The sequence below is a fragment of the Sinocyclocheilus anshuiensis genome, unplaced genomic scaffold (assembly GCF_001515605.1).
Source record: "Sinocyclocheilus anshuiensis isolate Anshui unplaced genomic scaffold, SAMN03320099.WGS_v1.1 scaffold2129, whole genome shotgun sequence".
Taxonomy (NCBI): domain Eukaryota; kingdom Metazoa; phylum Chordata; class Actinopteri; order Cypriniformes; family Cyprinidae; genus Sinocyclocheilus; species Sinocyclocheilus anshuiensis.
The window spans coordinates 648,096-670,353 of record NW_015552540.1 but is presented as its reverse complement, the minus strand read 5'-3'; the positions used below and the strand labels follow the sequence as shown (position 1 = coordinate 670,353).

General features: G+C 38.9%; 1 protein-coding gene across 2 annotated transcripts in view; it reads left to right on the top strand.

Moving 5' to 3' along the window:
* LOC107663974 (D-glucuronyl C5-epimerase-like) overlaps window positions 1-18,746 on the top strand; it is a 62,092-nt gene extending 43,346 nt beyond the window's left edge. For both annotated transcript variants that reach the window (XM_016454415.1, XM_016454414.1), the window contains 3 exons: window positions 5,664-6,169; window positions 11,019-11,258; window positions 14,986-18,746. In XM_016454415.1, the coding sequence (XP_016309901.1) occupies window positions 5,674-6,169; window positions 11,019-11,258; window positions 14,986-16,010 (1,761 nt within the window). In that variant the 5' untranslated portion in view covers window positions 5,664-5,673 and the 3' untranslated portion in view covers window positions 16,011-18,746. The remainder of the gene's footprint in view (window positions 1-5,663; window positions 6,170-11,018; window positions 11,259-14,985) is intronic.
* The last annotated feature ends 3,512 nt before the right edge of the window (window positions 18,747-22,258 follow it).

The window sequence follows — 22,258 nt, the reverse complement described above, 5'->3', positions numbered from 1 at the left end:
GAAAGCACAGACAAAGCCTTATTTTGTTTATATGAAGAGATTTATTTTATTTGTGTTACTTATTTATTTGATTTGGGGCTTGTTTTAAAATTTCAATTTAGTTTTGTTATTTACATTTACAGTATATTTAAATTTTGTCATTTAGCAAACGCTTTTATCTGAAGCGACTTACAAATGAGGACAATAGAAGCAATCAAAACAACAAAAGAGCAATAATATGCAAGTGCTATATTAGTATATTATTATAGTGTTATATTTCAATTTCATAAAGAAATGTGCAGCATTTTGTCCAAGCAATAATAAAAGGACACATTTAATTTATAATTTGTCTTAAATCTCATTTTGTAAATAAATAAAAAAATCGTGAATCGATTTGTGAAATCAAAATCGTGAATCGAATCGAATCGTGAGTTGAGTGAATCGTTACATCCCTACCAGGTAGATATTATCAGTGGGCTGGACTGCTTGATGTTGTTTACACATGATGCAGAATCAAAGTATTGTGGAAAAAGAGAGTGGGACTTCTGCCAAAGAGGTCAAGAGAAGGAAGAGTTTGTTATTAAGGAATGGGTATTCATGGTTAAAAAATATATCCTTTTTCATAATACCCCCCCCAACATACACACGCTAGCTGTGTTTACAGGCACCCAAATAATGTTTTTTATAACAGCTTGATGGTTCATTCAGATAGAAAAGCCTTCATGTAAACACCACAATTGATCCGAATGGTCTCGTACTGAATGGATTTTCGAATGGATTGAAAGGGGTGTGGAGAGTGAAGACCTGTGATAATCTGGTCAAAAGGAAAAAGTAAGCATGTAAACAGCTGAATGTGACTATTTATTTTTTTTTCATCAGATTCAGATATCTTGTTCAGATTTCATGCAGAGCCATGATGCATATGTTTTACATATGCCTTACATCATACAAAGATGCGGATGTTTATTTACGTCACGTTTTACAAGCTGGTCAGTTGATAAGACTGAATATTTATTTACTAAATATTTGCTAAAATTATAGTCGCGGTAGCTCCAGTGACATTATTACTGTGGCTTTCTCCTGTTCTGAACATAGCAACTTATGTATGTGCTGAAGTCTTGCTTGAAATAAATGTGATGCAGATGTAAACAAATATGTGAATCACATTGCAGATCTTTGAATTGGATTCAGAATTGGATTCATTCCGGTTGCCAAAAATTAGTGCATATATGTACATACAAGATGTATGTACTTGAATGTAATTGAATGTGGTAATTTTCTTGTTGATTGACCTTGAGCTTATTATTATTATTATTATTATTAGTAGTATAACAATGTTAACTATAAATTAATTATATTATACAAGAATATATTATTTTTTATTACATAGTGAATTTAGTCATAACTATGTTATAAATCTAAATTAAATTATTTATTTATCTCTTTTGAGTCTTGTAATGTTAAGCTGCCTTTGCAATAATTTCAGACTAATGGCAAGAGATTTTTTTTTTATTTGAACGAGCAGTTACGTTGATTAATTATGGTATGAGATACAGTGACAAGATTATAGTTATACAGCTGTGTTTGGATTGGCCAGGGCAGCTGTGGGTGTTGAGGTCCTGATCCAGGTAGCAGGAAACAACTGAAGATGTGGTGAATCGATAGCGGCCTGCATTACATGAAAGAACAGCTCATGAATCAACGTGATGAGGATGCAGAGGGGGCGTGGCCAGCGTCAGGTCGTCTCTGTGACTGAGACAGCGCTAAGCGCATTCTGATGGGGAGAGCTCTACTGAGATGGATGTGCTTGTTTTGAATTCAGTTTTCGAGAGCACTGAGTTTAATAAGTCAGCTGAACCCTGCTTTCCTCATAGGAGCTGATCGGCCACAGCTGTAGCTGTGGGGACAGCACATTGTTAAACCGCTTTCATCCCTGACTCCTATTACCAGCCGTAAGCATCTCTACGAAAAGCCATTTTCTTAAATCTAGAATGGTATGATGCTCTCTAGGACGTAGTGTGCTCTTCCTTTAAGTCCGCTGTGCCACTTGTTCAGAGAAGGGATTACATCCATGTTCCTCCTGTTTTTAGTTTGATCTCTGGATTATACAGAGCTCAGCCATATCTCTTGCCTATTAGTGGATTTGAATGCAAATTATCCTTGTACACAGATGCACCCTGCACTGCGGTAGGCCGCCTGATCCAGATGCTCCATCAGTGAGGCTTGATCAGGTGCTCTACGTTAGGATTCAGATGGCACTTTCCGAGCATGTCCCTGAATCTCAGAGTAACGGCATCTGAACTCAGCCTGCGAAAGCCACAAAGATCAAATTATTTATAGCCTCTGCAAACGAGATGAGCTGCTTATCTTTCACGGTGCAGTCAGACGCTGCCCTCCTCCGCATGCTCTGAACAGCCGACATGGGGAAGACGAAGTAAAGCGGGGAGAGATTAGAAAGAGATGGAGCGCAGGACAGGTCTGTGAAACAAGTGCAAACTCTGCAAAGAGGATTAAACGGGAAGATTGGAAGAAAGAATGATCTTCCATAGCAGTGAATATTTCAGAAGTGTATGAAATCAGGTTTCCACCTAATACGTATGTAGGGCAGGCTAAAGGCGTGTACGTACCTCTACCATTCATCATGCCTGGGCCCTTTCCGCTCAGTTCGTTAAATATGGAGTGTTTGGCACTATGTGGCACTTGGTTTGGGTTGATGGATTGATGCGTTTTCGTTCTCCATTGACCTTAGACTTCGCTTTAGATTCACAGTGGTGTGGACTGCTAATGATGGCATTGGCGTGTTGTCCATGCCAAACCCAGCACAGTAATTAGCTGTAGTGAGAGGCAGTGCTGTTCTGCTTATTGATTTTTATTCTTTGCGAGGAAGATAACATGCCAAAGAGAGAAGAGATGATATGAGTAAGAGGCTGCTGATTTCACGTTATGAGCTAAGTTTACAAAGTTAATGTGATTCTCTCCCTAGTACAGAAACCGCATCAGCAGAATATGATTTGTGAAAAGAGGAAAGATATGTCTTTACTGTTTTGCTTATGACTATTGTAAGAACATAGTCATTGCATAAACTGCCAGTAGGGTTTGCATCCATATTTTTTATGCAGGGTTTGAGCTATTGCATCAAAAATGATGAATGGAAAAATCAAAATGAGACTAAAGTTTCCAAAGTGTGCACACACAAAAAAAAACACACAAAAAAACTTCTATGCTTTTTTTGGTGGATATTTCATTTTCTTAGTAAGAACACGTGCATATAAACTGTAGTGGAAACACATTTACCAAATAAGTTCCTAGATGGGCAATTGGGCAGTTTAAAAAATTGTGTGACCTGAATAGTTCATTTCAAGGAGATGAATATCAGATCAGAATATCAGAATATCTCAATTTTCATTCCCAAATTGTTTTTGTGATATAATGATTTTTCTTCAATGGAAACGTTGACTAAATCCCACAGTTTTAACAAAGTTTTTAGTTAACTAAAACTATTATAGTCATTTTCTTTGTAAAATAAAATAAAAATTACATGTTTAATTAAATTTTTTATTTGCTACATTAGAATTAGAACATAAATTAGAACAAAATTAGAATTTAAGTTGCCTTGTCTAAAGTAGGGTTGTAACGATATACCAGTATGACGGTCTATCACGGTTTGAACATGCATGGTTATCATACCGAAAACATTTGCTACGTTTTTAATTTTTTAATTAATTAATGAAGAAAAAAAACCTCACCCGCATATATGCAACTTATTTCCACTCTGCTGCTTCACTCTGCATTCGCTTGGCTGCTTACACGCACGTACAGTGGAGAAAATGACAGAGACCGAGATTCTAGAGATCTAACCTCCATCCCCGCCGAAAAAAAGTTAAAATCTGCAGTATGGGAATACTTTGGATATAAAAAAACGAACGCGGGGTTGTCCTTGAGGAAGGATCCAATTTGCAAGAAATGTGGACGCAAAGTGGCTGCAAAAGCAGGCAATACATCTAACATGTTCGCTCATATTTGCGGACACCATCCCTCCGTGCAGATGAAGGTGTAAAAAATTAAGGCCGTATGATTTCCATGATGCAGAGGGAATCAGTGCAGTTGTGAACATGGACTTTACAGTAGAACGAGGATGTCACATAAAACGCGCACTCTGATGGATGGATAAGTCAAAAGTAGGTATGATATGTGTCTGTGAAGTGCGAAGAGACTGCTATATAAATAATCTGCTTGTTTCTGCATGTCTCTGAGTGGTGCCTTTTTATCTACTACACATTGAAATTACGCATGACACTAATGGTGTTTTCAGAGTCTACATAAACATGAACATCAGCAGAGCTGCTCTGAGAGAAAACTTAAACATTTCCTAGTTTTATTTGAGAAAAACCATTGTCAAATACACTCTGAAACTCAAAGGTCCGCTACAACCCATCAAAATATAAGTTCGATTTAACTTGAAATTATGACAAATATATTAGCATTGTCCAATGTACTTCAAAGTTATAACAACAACAATATTCTTTATAATAATGAATTTATTTAAACATTATTTTTAAGGACTATCATGTTTGTCCATGTTTTAACTTAGTATACCTCTGTTGTGAAGAACTTTGCCAAAATAAAAGCTGTAAAATTTTCTTTTGATAACATTTTGAAACATTAATTAAAATGTTAAAGTGTGATATAGATATACATAAGGTGTATGGCTTTATTTTTTAATAGTTTTTTTTTTTTTTCCAGAAGGGAGACTTCAATATTTTCATTAAAATGGTTTCACGTTTGTTGTGATATTTTATATAATTATTAAATAATATAATTATTACATTTATATAATTATTAAATAATAATTTGCTCACTGAAATAACTTAAATAATAAATTTATAAATAAAAAATCATTCTTATTCTTTTAAGAGTAATTTTTACTAAGAATGATTGTTTAATATATACCATGAAACAGTGATATTTTCTGAGACGATTATCATACTGTGAAAATCTCATACCGTTACAACCCTAGTCTAAGCTAAATAAAAATAACATAAAAATGACTGAAAAATAACTTGAAAAAAAAAAAAAACTATAAACTAATACAAAAATGACAAAAGCACAACAAAATTACTAAAACCTAAACTAAAATTAAAATGAAAACGAAAAATATGAAAATAAAAGCCATTTCAAAAGAAATACTATAATAGTATAAATAATGCCAACATAATATAAGTAACATGCAAAAATAAATGTTGCTGTTTTAGTAAATCCATAAACAGGCTCCATTGTGCTTGTTTTTTGGTCAAATGCCACGTTATACCACTAACAATAAATATGTAGTTGAACAAAAAAAAAAAATTGCTTTTCCTCTGCTGCTATGAGTTTTAGAAGCAATATGCAAAACAGTGTACGCAGTCACCCAGACAGATATTGAATTTCTCTAATGCTGCGTTTGATTATTCATGCAGAGGGAAAAATATTGATTAGACCTTTTAAACTCTGATTAATTCCATGTAGGTATGCATAAAATTTCCTCTGACTGGATTACTGATTACTCTACATCTTAGATCTGAAATGTCACTGGTGTAGTGTGGGGAGTATAAATATGTAATTGCATGTTTGCCTGTTATTTCAGATTAGCCAATAGGTCTTTCATAGAATGCGTTTTAATGTATGTTTGTGTGTTTGTGTCATAGGTAAGCAGTGATGATGCGTTGTCTGGCAGCCCGTGTTCACTACAAGACCTTGATAGTGATCTGCGCTCTCCTCTCTCTGCTCACGGTCGTTCTGTGGAACAAGTGTACGAACGAGAAAGCGCTGCGTTTCCTGCCTCGGCACCCCCAGCCCCCTCCCAGCCCAAAAATAGACAGCCATCCGCAGCAGCCCCAGCCCCCAGAACCTCCACCTGTGGTCAGCGGAATGCGCTACGAAGAGATCGACTGCCTGATCAATGACGATGTCACCATTAGGGGCCGCCGAGAAGGCAGTGAGGTATACCTGCCCTTCAGCTGGATGGAGAAGTACTTTGAGGTGTACGGCAAGGTGGTACAGTACGACGGCTACGATCGATTCGAGTTTTCGCACAGTTACTCCAAAGTATACGCCCAGAGAGAGCCGTACCATCCCAGCGGAGTCTTCATGTCTTTTGAGGGGTATAACGTGGAGGTGCGTGACAGAGTCAAGTGCATCAGTGGAGTGGAAGGTGAGTTATGTGGTAATGGTTACACCTCTTCACTTCGGATCGATCTTCTCTGATAATGGTTGCTTAGTAAAGCTATACAGAGGTGTTCAAACACAAGTAAATGCAGTTTACACCTGGTATTAACTTGTGTCTTTAAACATGCATCAAAAGTGCAATAGTGATGCACCAAAGGTTTGGCAAAAAAAAAAAATGTATTCGAATGAAACCCCTCCAAAAAAGATTTCTTGGTTCTGGATCATTTGTTTATTTGACTTTAAAGATGCGTTTTGACTGTTTCCACATTATGTCATGCACATAATGTGGATAAACAAAAAGAGGTAAACATGTCAACAGCGTTAACACACTTCACCAAAAATGATGCTAGAGTTGCAATATGCAACACTGGTTTGACTAAAATATCGAGAGGCAACTTGTTACCAAAGAACTTCACCATGACTGGTTGAATTTGTCAAAAAACACAACACACTGAAGAGCAAACCAAGTTAATTTAACCAAGTTTAGTTACTGAAACTTTATTTTGGTCCACCTGAGATGAACGTTAATAGCTGGTGTTCAATAGGTTAGGTTGTCTTAAGTTGTATGGACTATTCTTTCAGTCCACACTGTCATCAGTATGTATTCCGCTACCAATACAAATCTAGTATTCTTAGCTCTGTTGGCCATTTTACAATGTTTAAATCCATTCTGTTGGTTTTTCCCTCATAATTAGAGCAGAAATTGCGAGAAAAATTAGCAGATTGTGCCTGGGACTACTCATAACTGGCTCTCCTAATGTGTCTCACACAGTTACTTTCTCCCTCATCATCAAGATTCACCTAAATACATGTCACATTAAAGTAGCACTTAATTGTGGCACACTGGGAGAAGTGAGAGGCAAAGCGACCTGCCTCATTTCTAACACAACTTGTTAGTGGCCTTTAATAGTCATTTAGTGCAGTCCGAGAGGAGTTTCCTGGAAGCCAGGCTCGAATGATCTACGTCTGGTTCTTAGTGAGTAATGCACCCTCAATGGACTATACATTAAGCAAATGAAAGTGGGATTGATTCAGCCAAGAACTGAATCACAAGAGCTGATTTGATGACCTTAAATGTAATGGAGAATAATTTTGCACTCAGACTCCCATGTGTCTTCTGGTGAATGTCAATGAGGAAAAGCAAAACCAAATTAAAGCAAAATCATTTCATTTTTTGTTAAGGAACCTAAATGACAAGCATTTTAAAATGAACTCCGAGATGACACTCCTTGACAGGAAAAAGCTGATTATGGTGGTCTCGGTTGTGTCCTTCAGAGGCGTTTTACTGTCCAGAAACTGCATTTTTCTCTCCACTGTGTCAGTGATCCATCACTGTTTCACTGCCCTGACAGATTACTTTCAGCCATTTCCTGCTGGCTCACTCTTCTCTCCACCTCTCTATCTCTTTGCAAGGACCGTCCTTCAGCAGACGGGGTTAAGTGCCCTGTTTGAGCCATCACACTGATAGAGCAGAACTCTGATCCCAGTCTCACTCCAGTTCTTGGATCACATCAGGCTAACACCACCATAATACAAAGTTTGTGATGCTCTCTAAAGAGAATAGAGAGTCGTCCGTGCCATTCGCTCTTCTATATTCTTTTATAATGAGACTGGGTAATGAAGTAATCACTTCTTAAGGAAGTATTGAAAATGAAGTCAGTCTGATCAATACTTGAGTATAAAGAATGCCTTCCAAACCACAACTTCATTACTATTCACTGAAGATGGTGAAGCATTTCGCAGTGCTTCACAGGATACTAATGCCAAACAAAGTGGAAGAATTTTTTAATTAAATGAATATGAAACTAATTCCAATCAGGCCGAATCTGTTTTTTTTTTTGCACGTGTGAGTGTACGTCGGCGTAACCAACGACAAGCAATGTAAACCAGGGGTCACCAAACTTGTCCTGCAGAGTTTAGCTCAAAACACCTGCCTGTGAGTTTCTATGCCTAGTAAGACCTTAATTAGCTGGTTCAGGTATGTTTGGTTAGGGTTGGAGCTGAACTCTGTAGGACACTGGCCCTCCAGGACCAAGTCTGGTGACCCTTGGTGTAAACCAACCATTGCTCACTTCACTTGCTCAAAAACGGAGAGCATTCTACAGTAAGCTTTCACTCTTTGCAAAGTCATTGATCAGCATTCAGGATTAAACCACTTTCGACCCTTTTCTGGTGAAAGCTTTTAAAACATGCAGACCTTGTTTTGTGTGTGCATTCAAAGGACCCCCTTTATTTGTAGCACCGCAAAGAGGCACATTCTACCATAATCTTCTGTGGCAGGTGGAAAAATTGGGTTGTCTGTGAGTTGAGATGAAATTCTCAATGTCTGTGGCAGCACAAAAGCAAAGGAGTTCGTAGCAGTCCCCTACTTTTGTTTCCTTTCTAGCCTCTTCTCCTCCATAACCAAGAGCCAGTCCATTACTCTGAGTCTGTTTACATGGAGTCGCTCTGTGTTCTGCACGCTACAAAGGAGCTCTGTAGCAGTAATGACTGTGTAGGAATGAAGGAGCCTGTAGGGAATCATCTGAGGTTTGAAGCATTGCTTCCTCCAGTAACCATGGAAAATTAAAGCAAGCGCTACCTCAAAACACAAGTGTAACATTTAAGAACAGGCTTGAATCCAGTGTTCAAGGAATGTTACGGTGCTGGTATGAAAGTTGTGTGACCTGCTGGTGTCCGTCAGTGTTGGATCAATTAGCATGTATTTTTAACGGTCAAAATTATTATGCCAACAGAAAACCGCTTTGATCGCCTCAGAAGGTTTAATTCACTGTAGTAAGAAATATGGCGATTTTTGAAAGGTGTTGCTCACCCAAAACAAAGATTAATTAGAGGTTCTGTTCCCCTTGTTTTCATCCCAAGCATCAGAGGCACAAAAACAGTGTGTTGAGCTCAGAGGTAATAACCCACATGAGCCTGCGGCTTTTTGTTAGAGCAGAGAGCCTATTATCAGAGACAGCGGACAGACTCATCAGTCTCCGCTGAAGGAGGGAGAGAGAATAAAAAGGAATGAAAAGGAGATGAGTACGGAGGGTGACAGTGAAAGAGAGCTCCTTTTTCCTCCTCCTTCAGTTTGAGGGATGGCGTCTCCTCCAGCAGAGGATCAGAGTGCTCTGAATAGTATCTAGGCCAGGGAGCGCCTCCACAGCGCCCGTCTGCCTCCTGATGCAGGATGATGATCCTGATGACGCTTTTCCACTGCATGGTACGGCTCGGTACAGTTCACTTTTTGGGGGTTTTCCACTGGGTACAGTACCTGGTACCTGGTACTTTTTTTAGTACCACCTCGGTTGGGGTGCCAAGTGAACCGTACCGTTACCAAAACGTGACGTGTAAACTCTGCTGATCACGGATTGGCCGTAGAGAATCGTCACTACCTGCGTCACTGAACTTGCGACACAAACACAACAGAACCGCTAGATTTGAATCAGCACAGCCAGCGAAGGATCGAACGCAACTGTTTAGAACGAGCGCACCTTTTTTTTAACAACCAAAAAGTTTTGTTGTCTGTTACGGAAGAACAGACGTTCCTCTTGTTGATAGCAGAGGAGCGGATCCAGCGAGAGCTTGATGGGGCGACGCGGAATGAAAAAGTATTTTTTTTAGGAGTCGTGGTAGTATAGAGGCGGCGCAACTATAACGACATGTGAATAATCCTGCCCACTCTAAAGCGGTACTGAACTGCAGTGGAAACGCAAACCGTGCCGAACCGTGCCGTGCCGAGCTGAGTCGTACCACGCAGTGGAAAAGAGCCAGCATGTGTATGTGTGCGTCCTGGAAAGCGGGAGGCAGTCTCATTGGTGTGTTTGTCATCTATATTGCCTTATGTCTGTGTTTAACCCTGCATGTGGTTTTTTATGTGTATGTTTGTGAATAGATCCTTTCAAACCCACTATAAACCAGCAGCGCAGTCGCAGTGTTTTGCCTGTGGCTTGATTATTGTCATTCCAGGCTGTAGATTAGATGAGCTGTGGTTAAAAAAAAAAAAAGGATAGAAAGAGGGCGAATGAAAGCCTGGTGAACTGTAACTCGCATCTATGTCAGTGCCGAAAGCACAACTTACAGACCAAGACTATTTGCTTAGGGGCTTCAGTGGCTTTATCCTCCCAGTGTTCACTAGTCTTTTGTATATCTCTGGCTAATTGAAAGTTTATGTTTTCACTTGTCGCTGTGTACTCTGGATTGTGTGTCTGATCTAAATTGTGTAAAAGTCATGAATCCAGAAACAAGATTATGTATAATGAATGAAGATGACATCCATGCAGAAACCACTGCTTCACATTATCACACTTGAGTTAAAAACAAAAAAGACTCCACATTAAAAGCTATAAAATGCTATAAAGCTACATCAGTATGCTATAAAGATATATCAGTATGAATGGATAACATGCTAAAACACAAATGTGAAATGTTTGAATTTTCAAAATTCTTCAAATTTGAAGCCAAAAATGACCAAGGTAAACAATCTGTGTATGAACGCTTGTGATTTTTGAATTTTGTGTTAATGTGGTAAGTTGCTATGTTGCTTGGCAACCAAAAAGAAACTGGAGTCTAAATACTAATAACCTGCATTACTCAGAGGAATAATTATTTAGCATTTTTTATCATTTCAGCTATGTAATGAACATTTATGTTTATAGTTGTTTATGTTTATAGTTCGTTATGTTTACATTTATAGCATTTTAAGGGGGATTTTAGGGACTCTGTTCATCATACTGTCAATCATACTAACTCCACACTTCTGAATGGTAGTGTACATATATATATATTTGTTACTCTTCTCTTCAGTTTAACACCCAGTCTCTAATATCTCTTTACCTGGTTCCTCCCTACAGGAGTACCTTTGTCCACCCAGTGGGGCCCTCAAGGGTATTTCTATGCTATCCAGATAGCTCAGTATGGCCTGAGTCATTACAGTAAGAACCTGACAGAGCGGCCACCACACATGGAAGTGTATGACACAGCGGAGGAGAGAGACAGCAGATCCAGCGCGTGGACTGTCCCTAAAGGCTGTTCTCTCACCAGAGTCTATGACAAGACCAGAGCCACATCAGTACGACAGTTCAGCGCTCCAGGTACCGAAGCAGATATTGAACTACATGCTTTCAGTTTATTTTGTCTAGTTTCATTTGTCTGGTGTTCTTTTGTTCTTTATACACTCCATTCTGTTTTTTATTCTATATTCTTCAGCTTCAGGACTAAAACAATTTATCTTTTTAAAATGCCATGCAAACCCTTTAGTCTGATGAAATAGAGTGTTGCTTCATCCCTACCTGTTTTCTTATCTCTTCTGTGTTCTTCTATCAGCATCTTTGCATGGCCCCTTATAGTCCTGCTCCACTGAGCATGCACATAAACACCCTCAAAACGTCAAAACACACTCTATTAACAATGCCTCATACACTACCGCTGGAAGATTTGCGGTCAGTATGATTTTTAAAAAAAGAAATTAAGGCTTTTATTCAGAAGGGAGGTATTAAATTGATATTGAAATATTACTTAAATGGGACCCACTTTATATTAAGTGGCCTTAACAACTATGTACTTACATTTAAATTAATAATTTGGTACAATGCACTTATTGTGTACATACATGTTTTTACATTGTACTTATATTTTAAAAATGCCTGCATGTAATTACATCTGTAATTAATTTCTGTAATTACATTTATAATTACACAGTTGACCCATCCCTTACACCTTAACCCACCCTTAAACCTACCCATACCAACAAACCTGTCCTTAACCTTACCCGTATCCCACCTCAATAGCAGCAAAAGTGTTTTGCAATACAATATGAACACAATAAGTACGTTGTACCTAATTGTTGATGTAAGTACATAGTAGTTAAGGCCACTTAATATAAAGTGGGGCCCTTAAATGTATATTAATTAACTACATGTATTTACTATATGGTTAGGGTTAGGATTAGGGTTTGGCTTAGGGTTACTTGCATGTAATTATGCATAATTAATTGTTATTATATTAGTACATGTTCAAGTACGTGTAACGTGTAACAAGGACACCTTAAAATAAAGTTTTACTCAAATTTCTATATTAAATAAAAGCAGTTATTTTGAATTTTCTATTCATCAGAGAATCCTGGGAAAAAAAAATCACTATTTCAACAAACCTGTTTTCAACATTGATAATAAGAAATGATTTTGAGCACCAAATCAGCATATTAGAATGATTTTTGAAGGGTCATATGACACTGAAGACTGAAGTAATAGCTGCTGAAAATCTAGCTTTACCATTACAGAAATAACTTTTTAAAATATATTCAAATTTATAGATAACAGAGGCTGTTTAATGTCTACAATGCTTATTTCTCTGTAAAAAATAGAATCATGAAAAAAAAAAAAAACTTCTTTCATCAGACAGCATTTTTATTCTTTCAGTCACCAAATTGCACACACGGGATTATGGGGTATCACAGATAGTGGCGGAAACATCTATGCAGCCTTCAGAAATCAAACAGATGGAGGCTTCACAGTAGACAGTACATTCTGTTCCTTCCTCAGGATACTGCATGATAAGGCAGCATTTTTGGAGTTTTGGACACACCGTGCTTAGCATTGAGCTAATCAATAGCCATTAGAATTAGCAGGGCTGTCGCGCTGGCAGGCAGTGATTGGTGTCATCACCCGGAGCATTGATTAGAGTGGGGCCAACTAGGACACACTGGGTCCAAGGCTCCAGCAGGGCGCTGCCTCCCTTCTGCTCTCTCCGTCCTCCATATCACTGCTATTGATGGGAGGGTAATCAGAGCAGGACAGTACAAATCCACTTAGTCTCTGCATTGCCTTAAGTAATGGATTTATGAGTGCATTAAATAGTGATAGGGGCTGTTTGAGCCAAAATGTCCTTTGCTGCATCTTTTTTCCTTTGATTTGCCTTTGTCCTTTATGCTTCTCCTGTCCTCTTTTCTGTGTTGCTTTAATGTTGTCGATATTACTCTGTCTTGCGTGTTTTCTTTTGCTCAAGTACTCAACCTCATTCTTGTTATCATGCTCTTTCATGCCTTCTTTTCTCTTCTCAGTAGAGAGTACGAGTTGGTTTCCTTTTTGTTCTGCGTAACCTTGTCAGAAGGAAGCACAGACAGAGGCGGCGAGAGGGATTTGAGTCTAACAGTGAGAGATGACTTTAGGATAAAGTGTTGAATGTGCATTTCTGTAAAAAGAGAGATAAAGTACTTTGATTGAGAGTTGGAAAACTGATCTGCTCGCTTTGCAGCGAATTGCACTGCAGTGTGTTCAACTTTTGTCCGATGTGAGATGAATTGTTTTAAAGTTTGTTCACGGTCTGAGCTTTTCTGCCTCTCTGACACCAACTTGTCTGTTTAATTAACCCCAGGAGAAAGTGACTAGTGAAACCTTGTGCCTTGACTATCTGCTAGTTCTATCCCTTAGTGTGTGTGAGAATCTATACTTGTTTGGGTTCTTGTGTACTTGTTTGTTTATGCAAATGATACTGTAAGGGAAACAAAAGAACGACACTGTAGACGACGTGTTATACTACTAATATCACAGTGAAGCCAAAATTTGCCAAAAATATATCAGTATTTCACAGATTTTGTTACCTGACAACAGTTTGTCAGCTTACTTGGTGTGATGTGCAGCAAATAGCGATAATGTGAAGTACAAGTGAAATATGGAATTTGTATATAGACACAAAGTGGTAAATGAAGCAGCAGCAGTCTGCAAACAATGCCACATTTCATGCCAATCTGCCACACAGGATGACATTCATCAACAAATTCACACTTCCCTAATAATATTAGATTTTTTTTTAGCCGAGCTGCATTAAGCTACATATTATTTAAGGAATATTTCATCTAAAATGAACAATTCTGTCACCAATTATTCACCCTTATGTCATTTTATAATCCATTTAAAAATATTGTCAAAAATACATAGAGGCTCAAAAAAATGAAAGGCCATTGCACACTGAGCCCGAAATTTTCGCACGTTGAAAAATAAATACCTCACGTTGTGTCAATCACGTTTACGCGCTGCCTCCGAAACTTTCGTCCGTCAAAAAATTTTTCGCATCCGTAGCAAGCATTTTGAGAGGTGTTTTGACAATTCAGAGCCTCCTTACAGGCGAACGCCAAAATCCAGAATGTCAAGTTCATCCACTTCGTCTCGCAGCACAAAGCACCGTAAAGATCCTTGCACACCGAGATTACAGAAATTGGTGGTCTTCTTTTTAATATGTGGCTCTAGTATCGCTAGCAAAGCATCAAACTGAGCCACTGACATCATGAAGTAAACTTTGAATCGCCCGTAATAATCCCACTGCTCCTTAATAAGGAGTGAGAACTCTCCTTCCTCTCTATATCTCAGGATTGGATGGACTCAATATTTCCTTTCTTTTTCTCCTTTTAAGAAGCGAGAGGACAACAAAATCATCCTCACTGCTTGAAGGCTCCATTTAGTACTGTTTTGCAAATTTTTTCACAACGGAATAATTAATACGCATCGGACTCAGTGTGCAAGGTTTCTGTGCGTGACGTATTTTTAGGATGACGAATACGAAAAAACGCATACGAAAATTTTGGACTCAGTGTGCAAGGACCTTGTGTTATTAATATTATACTTTTATACTTGTAATGGTTTACACTGTGCTGTTCATAAAATTCATTTTTATAGTCATAGTCAATTCATTTTAATAGTCATTTAAGTTTGTTTATTTGTTGCTTATGACACTAATTTAGTATCCACACCATGAGCTTATTGTACCGAAGCTAAAATTTCTGTTCCTGCTGAACTTGTTTTTTTTTCTATTCCTTGTTTCTAGAAAGCTCAGAGGGCGTCTCACTTCCTCTTGGCAACACTAAAGATTTCATCATCTCTTTTGACCTGAAGTTTACATCTAACAGTAGTGTCTCCGTCGTCTTGGAGACCACAGAGAAAGGTCCTCCGTTTATTATCCACTACGTCACCACCACCCAGCTCATTTCTTTCAAGGACCGCGACATCACCTACGGGATCGGCCCTCGGACTGCATGGACCACGGTCACCCGTGACCTTCTCACTGACCTCCGCAAAGGCATTGGCCTCTCCAACACCAAAGCGGTCAAAGCCACCAAGACCATGCCGCGACGTGTCGTAAAGGTAGTGGTGTACGGCCACGGGATGATAGACAATATCACAATCTCCACCACTTCGCACATGGCGGCTTTTTTCGCCGCCAGCAACTGGTTGGTGCGCAACCAGGACGAGCGCGGCGGTTGGCCGATCATGGTGATTCGTAAACTTGGGGACGGTTTCCGTGCGCTGGAGCCGGGTTGGTATTCGGCCATGGCACAGGGGCAGGCCATGTCCACTCTAGTGCGTGCCTATCTAATGACAAAAGATGAGACGTACCTAAGGGCTGCCCTGCGTGCCATCGGACCTTTCCTACTGCCATCGGAGCAGCACGGCGTCAAAGCTGTGTTCATGAACAAGTATGACTGGTACGAGGAGTACCCCACAATGCCTAGCTCCTTCGTTCTGAACGGGTTTATCTATTCCCTCATAGGCCTGTATGATCTGGCGCAAACCGCGGGTGAGAAGCTCGGTCGGGACGCAGGTCAGCTGTACAGCAAGGGGATGGAGTCCTTAAAAGTTATGCTGCCCCTGTACGACACGGGGTCGGGCACCATCTATGACCTGCGCCACTTTGTACTGGGCACGGCGCCCAATCTGGCCCGTTGGGACTACCATACGACGCACATCAACCAGCTCCAGCTGTTGGGTACTATCGACAACTCGCCCATCTTCAGGGACTTCGTCAAGCGCTGGAAAAGCTACCTGAAAGGAGGGAGGGCCAAGCACAACTAAAGCGGAGCACACCTCTACGATCTCTTCAGGCCCTCACTTCCTTTTCCCGACTGCCACCCTGAGGGCCACTGTGTCTAGCGAGGAGAAAGAATGGCTGAACACTTCAGATTTTTCTGTTTGAGACAGTAATTGCAGTGCTTCTTGCATCTGTGCTGAGGTTTTAATTAGGTACAAACGCAGCTGCTTGCAGCATGTGTCTGGATAAGGAAGAGGGAGGGCTTAGGTATTTAAAATTCAAAGCTCCAGATCTGCAGGTTTGAGTGAGAAACACGTCTGCTGAGATTTGCCACATTTGGGCTCACTTCAGTCAAGATGAGAAATCGCAAAGGAGCTTTCAGAACCTTCTTCCAAAGTAAAGCTCAGAAGATAATTAGTCATCAATTGTCGAGAAATAAATCGTAGAGAACAAACTTTAGCTGCAATAGTTATTTAAGTTCATAGCCTGTGAGCAGAACATTATTGCATATAAGCTATGGATAAAAATGCTGAATATGTCCTCAAGTGTAGCATTACTATATGTCACAGAGCACTGAAGGTTTACTCGCCTTTTGTTCAACCCACTGTCCAGCCTTCGGTCTGCATTTCATGATTCCACAATCAGATTGAGCGGTCACTAATCCTAGGCCCAGTCCTGCCCAGAATGCACTTAAAGCTTTAGAGAGGTGGTCGCAGGTCACTTGCTTCATGTTTACAACAGATTTCAGGAAACATAGCTGTAGTTTTTAAGACACCACTGTCCCGGACTAACAAACGCAGAGGCTGCTTTTTGAGAAATCTGAGGGACTCTGAATGGTTGTGTAGCTGGTGCTCATCCCTGTAAGACATCAAACCTCAGTTAAATTGTGCTACATGTAGACTGGTCATGCACTTTACTTGTGTGGCATGAATGTGTGTGGTGAAGATGCGTTTATACAGCCATGTAATGAATTATGACTTCATTTTTTACATCAATCCAGTTTTTTTTCTCTCACTCTCATGCCTTAATGGCAATGAATCATTCATAAGGGAATTTTCAACTTAGGTTATTGTAGCTGTACCCATTTCCTAAACTTGATTATTTGAAATCAAAATTTTTTTTATCAGGTGATTCTTTTGTACAATTTATTTTTGGACCGCTGTATTATTTCTCTTGATATTATTTTTATAAGTAACATCAATTGCCGTAATGTGGAGCAAATGAATGAAAATGTTTCTTTCACATTTAGTTGAATAACTTGCATCTCAACCAAGCAAAAAGATGCCGTTTCATGTATTAAACCGATACTAATGATCAGTACTTCCTCATTAATATATTGAAATGATTTGCATGTAAGACTATAGCAACCGTTTTTTTGTTTTTTTTCCCCAAAAGCGTCTCCTCACATCTCCAAAATCATTTCAGCAGCCTTCTGACTAGTGCAGCCAAGTGTCTGAGACTGCAGATGGAGTTCAAAAGAGTTTTGGCCATCACTTCTCGATGTTTCTCAGAGCGCTCAGCCGCTTGACCTCAGCAGTAAAAGCTCCACCTGGCTGAATCCTGTCGATCTTAATCTCACCTAACCACAGCTGCTAAAATGCCGAGATTTTATCCCATTATCTGGCATCCTGCTGTTCTGAACCATTACAAACAGATGTTCTCATTCCAGTGTGGGCTTTTGGCTTCAGATTTTTTTTAGAAAATACATGTCAGAGAAGAAAAATGTGGCATTTCTGAATGTTTGATATGAAGGATTCTGATTTGTTTGGCAGAGATAGTTTAGAAACTATGGGTGCTTTAGACCGGAGGCATAGCTTTTGTGTTGTCCTTTTTTGGTTTAAAAATCATGTTTTCTCATGAAAATCAGGTTGCTTGTAGTCTCGCCGACACAGATCTCACATATAATACTATGCACATTTCATACTTGTCGCTTAATGGACAGACAGACATATATTTAAAGGGGAAAAGACATTAGCATGAGTGAGGCAGAGAGCTACATTTCATTTATACTGTACCAAAGTCTTTAAAGTTTGGGTTATTTTTATCTGAAACTTTAGTTTTTGTATTGTGCTGTTTGGAAGACCATGGAGCATTTGTCTAGGATTTTTTTTTAGTTTGGAAAGATGATGTGACTAATGGAACACTTTGAGGTGGTAGTTACATGCCGCCTTCTTCCGAAGAAATGCCTTTTGATACTGTTTTTTTTTTTTCACCTTCAGTCTAGATTTGTATAAAATGGAGTGGGTATAGAAGGGAACTGGGAATATTATTAATCACTGCTATCAATGGGGATGTGTGCAAATCTTGATGTAGAGCTAGCGCTCAGTGCTACATATTTCAAAAGGCAAAAGAGAGACTTGGAACACTATGTTCTTGAAAGCCTTGTTTCAAAGCAGCCTCCTTTTCGAGTTGAGTTTACCAAACGTTTTTTTGAATTTGAGAACTCCTACAAGTAAGCAATGTCAAAGCACAACTATAATTTATTCTCATCTTTCTCTCTCTCTTTTTTTAAACAATGTTTCCAGTCTGGTCTATGTGCAAAGCCTTCCTCTGCAAGCTGCTGCAGTTTAGAAATGTGAAACCGTAGAAAAGAGTAGAACAGGTTGATCTTTTTCGCTCTTCTTTTTTTTCTGTTTTATTTCATTCTTGGGTTATAAATTGACATGCGAGGTGTATTTCATGTGTATGCAATAAATGGTTGTATTGGATCACAACAGCGGCACACCCAGTGGTTGTTTCCTTTGCAAAGGAAGCACAATGTGCGATCGTTTTTATGCAGGACAAATGTTTATTAAAGTCTTTGTGCTTTAAATTGCTTTTTAAAAATTGTATAAATAAAGGCATTTCGTTTTATACATACATTTGTCCGGTGTGTTTCTTTTACCTAAACAGCATATCAGACTTTATCTCGTTTAGATTTTGATTCATTTGTTAAGTCACTTATACTTCCTCACTAGCTGAGCAGAAATGACCAGTGTTGAACACTGCCTGAGGTGTCTGCTAGCATTTATCTTCAATGTCCCTGCTCACTATAATCCCCACGACATTCTCTCTATCGCAGTCACACATATGGACAGTGCGTTTTAATTACTAGCTGCAGCCTGGGGTCTGATCCGGCACATTAAACTCCCTTCTCATTCCTCTGTCCTGTCTCTGCCTCGCTCAATAGTCTGCATGTTATTTTAGCCAGCATTAGCTCAGCTCATAGCACTGGTAGACAGTGGGTGAAGGCGCCCCATAGAGCTCATCTTTTAATGACTGTCTGATCAGATTATCACTGTTTTTACCCAGACTCAGCCAGCTGACGCTTGTGGTCTGTGGTCTGTCTGTAGGCAGTGTTTTTTTTTTTCTTAGGCTGGATAAGGATTTTTTACAGATTAATTTGGGCATATTTCAGTGAACGTGGTTTATTAAAAGGATTGGATTGTAAGAGTCATTTGTTCGTGAATGGGCCTAGTTTATGTTTTCATTGTATGTTTTATTCAAGTAAGAGTAATTTGTTTGTGATCATGCTGCAATGATAACACTGTAAACCGGTTGTTTTTACTGGATCAAAAACAAATGTAGTCCCATTCATGCACAGATAACTCTGATGAGCTGATCCTTTTCTCAGATCATTAGACGATGATAAGATGATCAAATAAGATCATAAGATGAGCCAATCCATGTGTGACTCGTGCTTTTGATTAACCAAAAAATGCTCAAAATAGTCATTTGTTCTTGGACTACACTGGTCACACTGTATGTTTGTTTTTGCTCCCAAGGGCAACTCAATAGAAAGTTATGACTTGCTTTTGTTTTGCCATAAATGCTGTATTTTTTTTAGCAAATTCTGTTTAGAATGCAAACCGCTCTAGTTTCATTAGGAGCAACAGATTATTATTTTTTTTTTCTGTTTTACAAATCAAAATCCTTCAAAAGAGGAAATCTTGATTAATCAGTCGATCGATGTTCTTTCTCAGCCCTAGTTTATTATTTTAAAGCAAGACATTACAGGCAAAACCATTGATTTTTTTTTTACCCACTTCACTAGCACTTTCACCAAACTTTTCAGTTTCATTCCTATCTATTTTCTGAGAGAGATTTGTTCTAATGTTTTGCCTCATTTATTTTGTGTTTAACATGGTGATTTTTTTCATGGCTGTTGACAATTATTTATTTATTTAAATGGCACGATAGAAAGAGAGATTCTAAATCCCCTCTGTAAAAAATGTAAACAAAACGAACGAATTTTAAAAATAGCTTTATCCAATGTTCAGATTTCTGTTCTGTAGTTGTATGCAAATAAGTGCATATTTAATCAGATAATGCTTCATTTGCATATTCAAACAACATTTTGTAATACAAATCAACTGTCTTCATGTTCTGTGGTTAATCAACTGGGGAAGTATGGCGATATCTACTAGTTAACTTTTTTTCCCCTATTCACCTGTGGTGTCTTGCCTTGAAAGGTCTTTCACTTGTTCAGAGACTGACTGACTCGCTCACACATACCTGCGGTGCACAGCAAAACAATTCCCAGACTAACACTGAACTGTCAAATATCAGTTTATTCTTGAGTGTTTCATTGCATTCAACTCATGTCTGCCTCCCTGATGTCTGTAGCTGGCATTTCAGTTGTCTGCTTATATTTTACCTTTGGTAATATCACTGTGACCGAAGCAACAAAGATATCAGTGCTGCAGAGAGAGACAGACAGATGTGGAGGCAGGAGTTGAAGCTAGCATATTGTAGCAGTCTGGGGGGGGGTCATATGGGCCGTGCCCTCCGCAGCACCGTTTGATTCTGTCTGTCTGCATCTGCCCTCCACACGCTGCTGCTGATGCTTAATTATGCAGTAAGCAAGGCCACACACACACACACACACACACACACACATAGCCCTGCTTACTCCCACACACATCCTCTCATGTTTGCCCTCCAGACGATACACACTTAATGAAGCAGATGAAGAGTGTTTGAGCTGAATAGAGAGCGAGAGGTAATGAGAGAGTTGCTGCAGTGATAAAACAAACGTCCTTCTCTGCTAATCTAGGAAGACTGGACAAGTGCCATTGTTATGGTGGAGATGTTTCTTAAATAGCATTTTACATCATAATGCATATGCAACCCACTTCTTAAAAGACAAACTGAAAGCGACACCACACACACACACACACACACACACACACATAGCCCTGCTTACTCCCACACACATCCTCTCATGTTTGCCCTCCAGACGATACACACTTAATGAAGCAGATGAAGAGTGTTTGAGCTGAATAGAGAGCGAGAGGTAATGAGAGAGTTGCTGCAGTGATAAAACAAACGTCCTTCTCTGCTAATCTAGGAAGACTGGACAAGTGCCATTGTTATGGTGGAGATGTTTCTTAAATAGCATTTTACATCATAATGCATATGCAACCCACTTCTTAAAAGACAAACTCCTGATTTAGGCTCGGTGACAGTCTTATCATATTAAAATGCAACAGAGAAAAAGAGATGAAATAGCATTACTGATTTCATATCAGTAAACATTCGGTTCTGCCCCTTCCAGTCTGTGTCCTTCATTAGCAAATATAGAAACAAACTGATTTAGATTATTTATATATATTTTGCTTAAAGTCGGGGCTAATGGAATTTTTTTTTTTTGTAAATAAAAATAGGTTTTCACTTGTGGAGCAAATATTTTCATTTTTATGTACATTTTACCCTTACATTTTTCGCTTTGAAGTGACATTCATTCATTCATTTAATTTTCATCATCAATGTGACTGACTGTATGTTTCCTTCGTGCAGATGAGTGTTGAGGCAGGTTTAGGAAGGCATTCACAGACTATCTAAATAAGAAACCATTTAAAACAAGAAACCATAAATAAAATGAAAATCGACAATGTCTGGAAGAATATGAATTTTGACATGACACTGGATGCAGAGAGACATGGTGGATTGTTTTAGATTAGAAAATGCTGCCATCATGGGGTGACATTTGGCATTACTGTTACATAACCACTCAAAACCGCTTCACCCACACCTTCACCAACTGCACATTCTGCCTTCTGTTGTAATATTTAAACATATTGTGTAATGCCTGCTTTGCAGTTATTCTTAATTTAATTTCAAAATATGCACACCAAAATCACAATGGTATAATGTGACCCCGGACCACAAACCAGTCATACTCATAAGGGTCAATATTTCGAAATTGAGATTTATACACCATCTGAAATCGGAATAAATAAGCTTTCCATTGATGTATGGTTTGTTAGGATAGGACAATATTTGGTCGAGATACAACTATTTGAAAATCTGG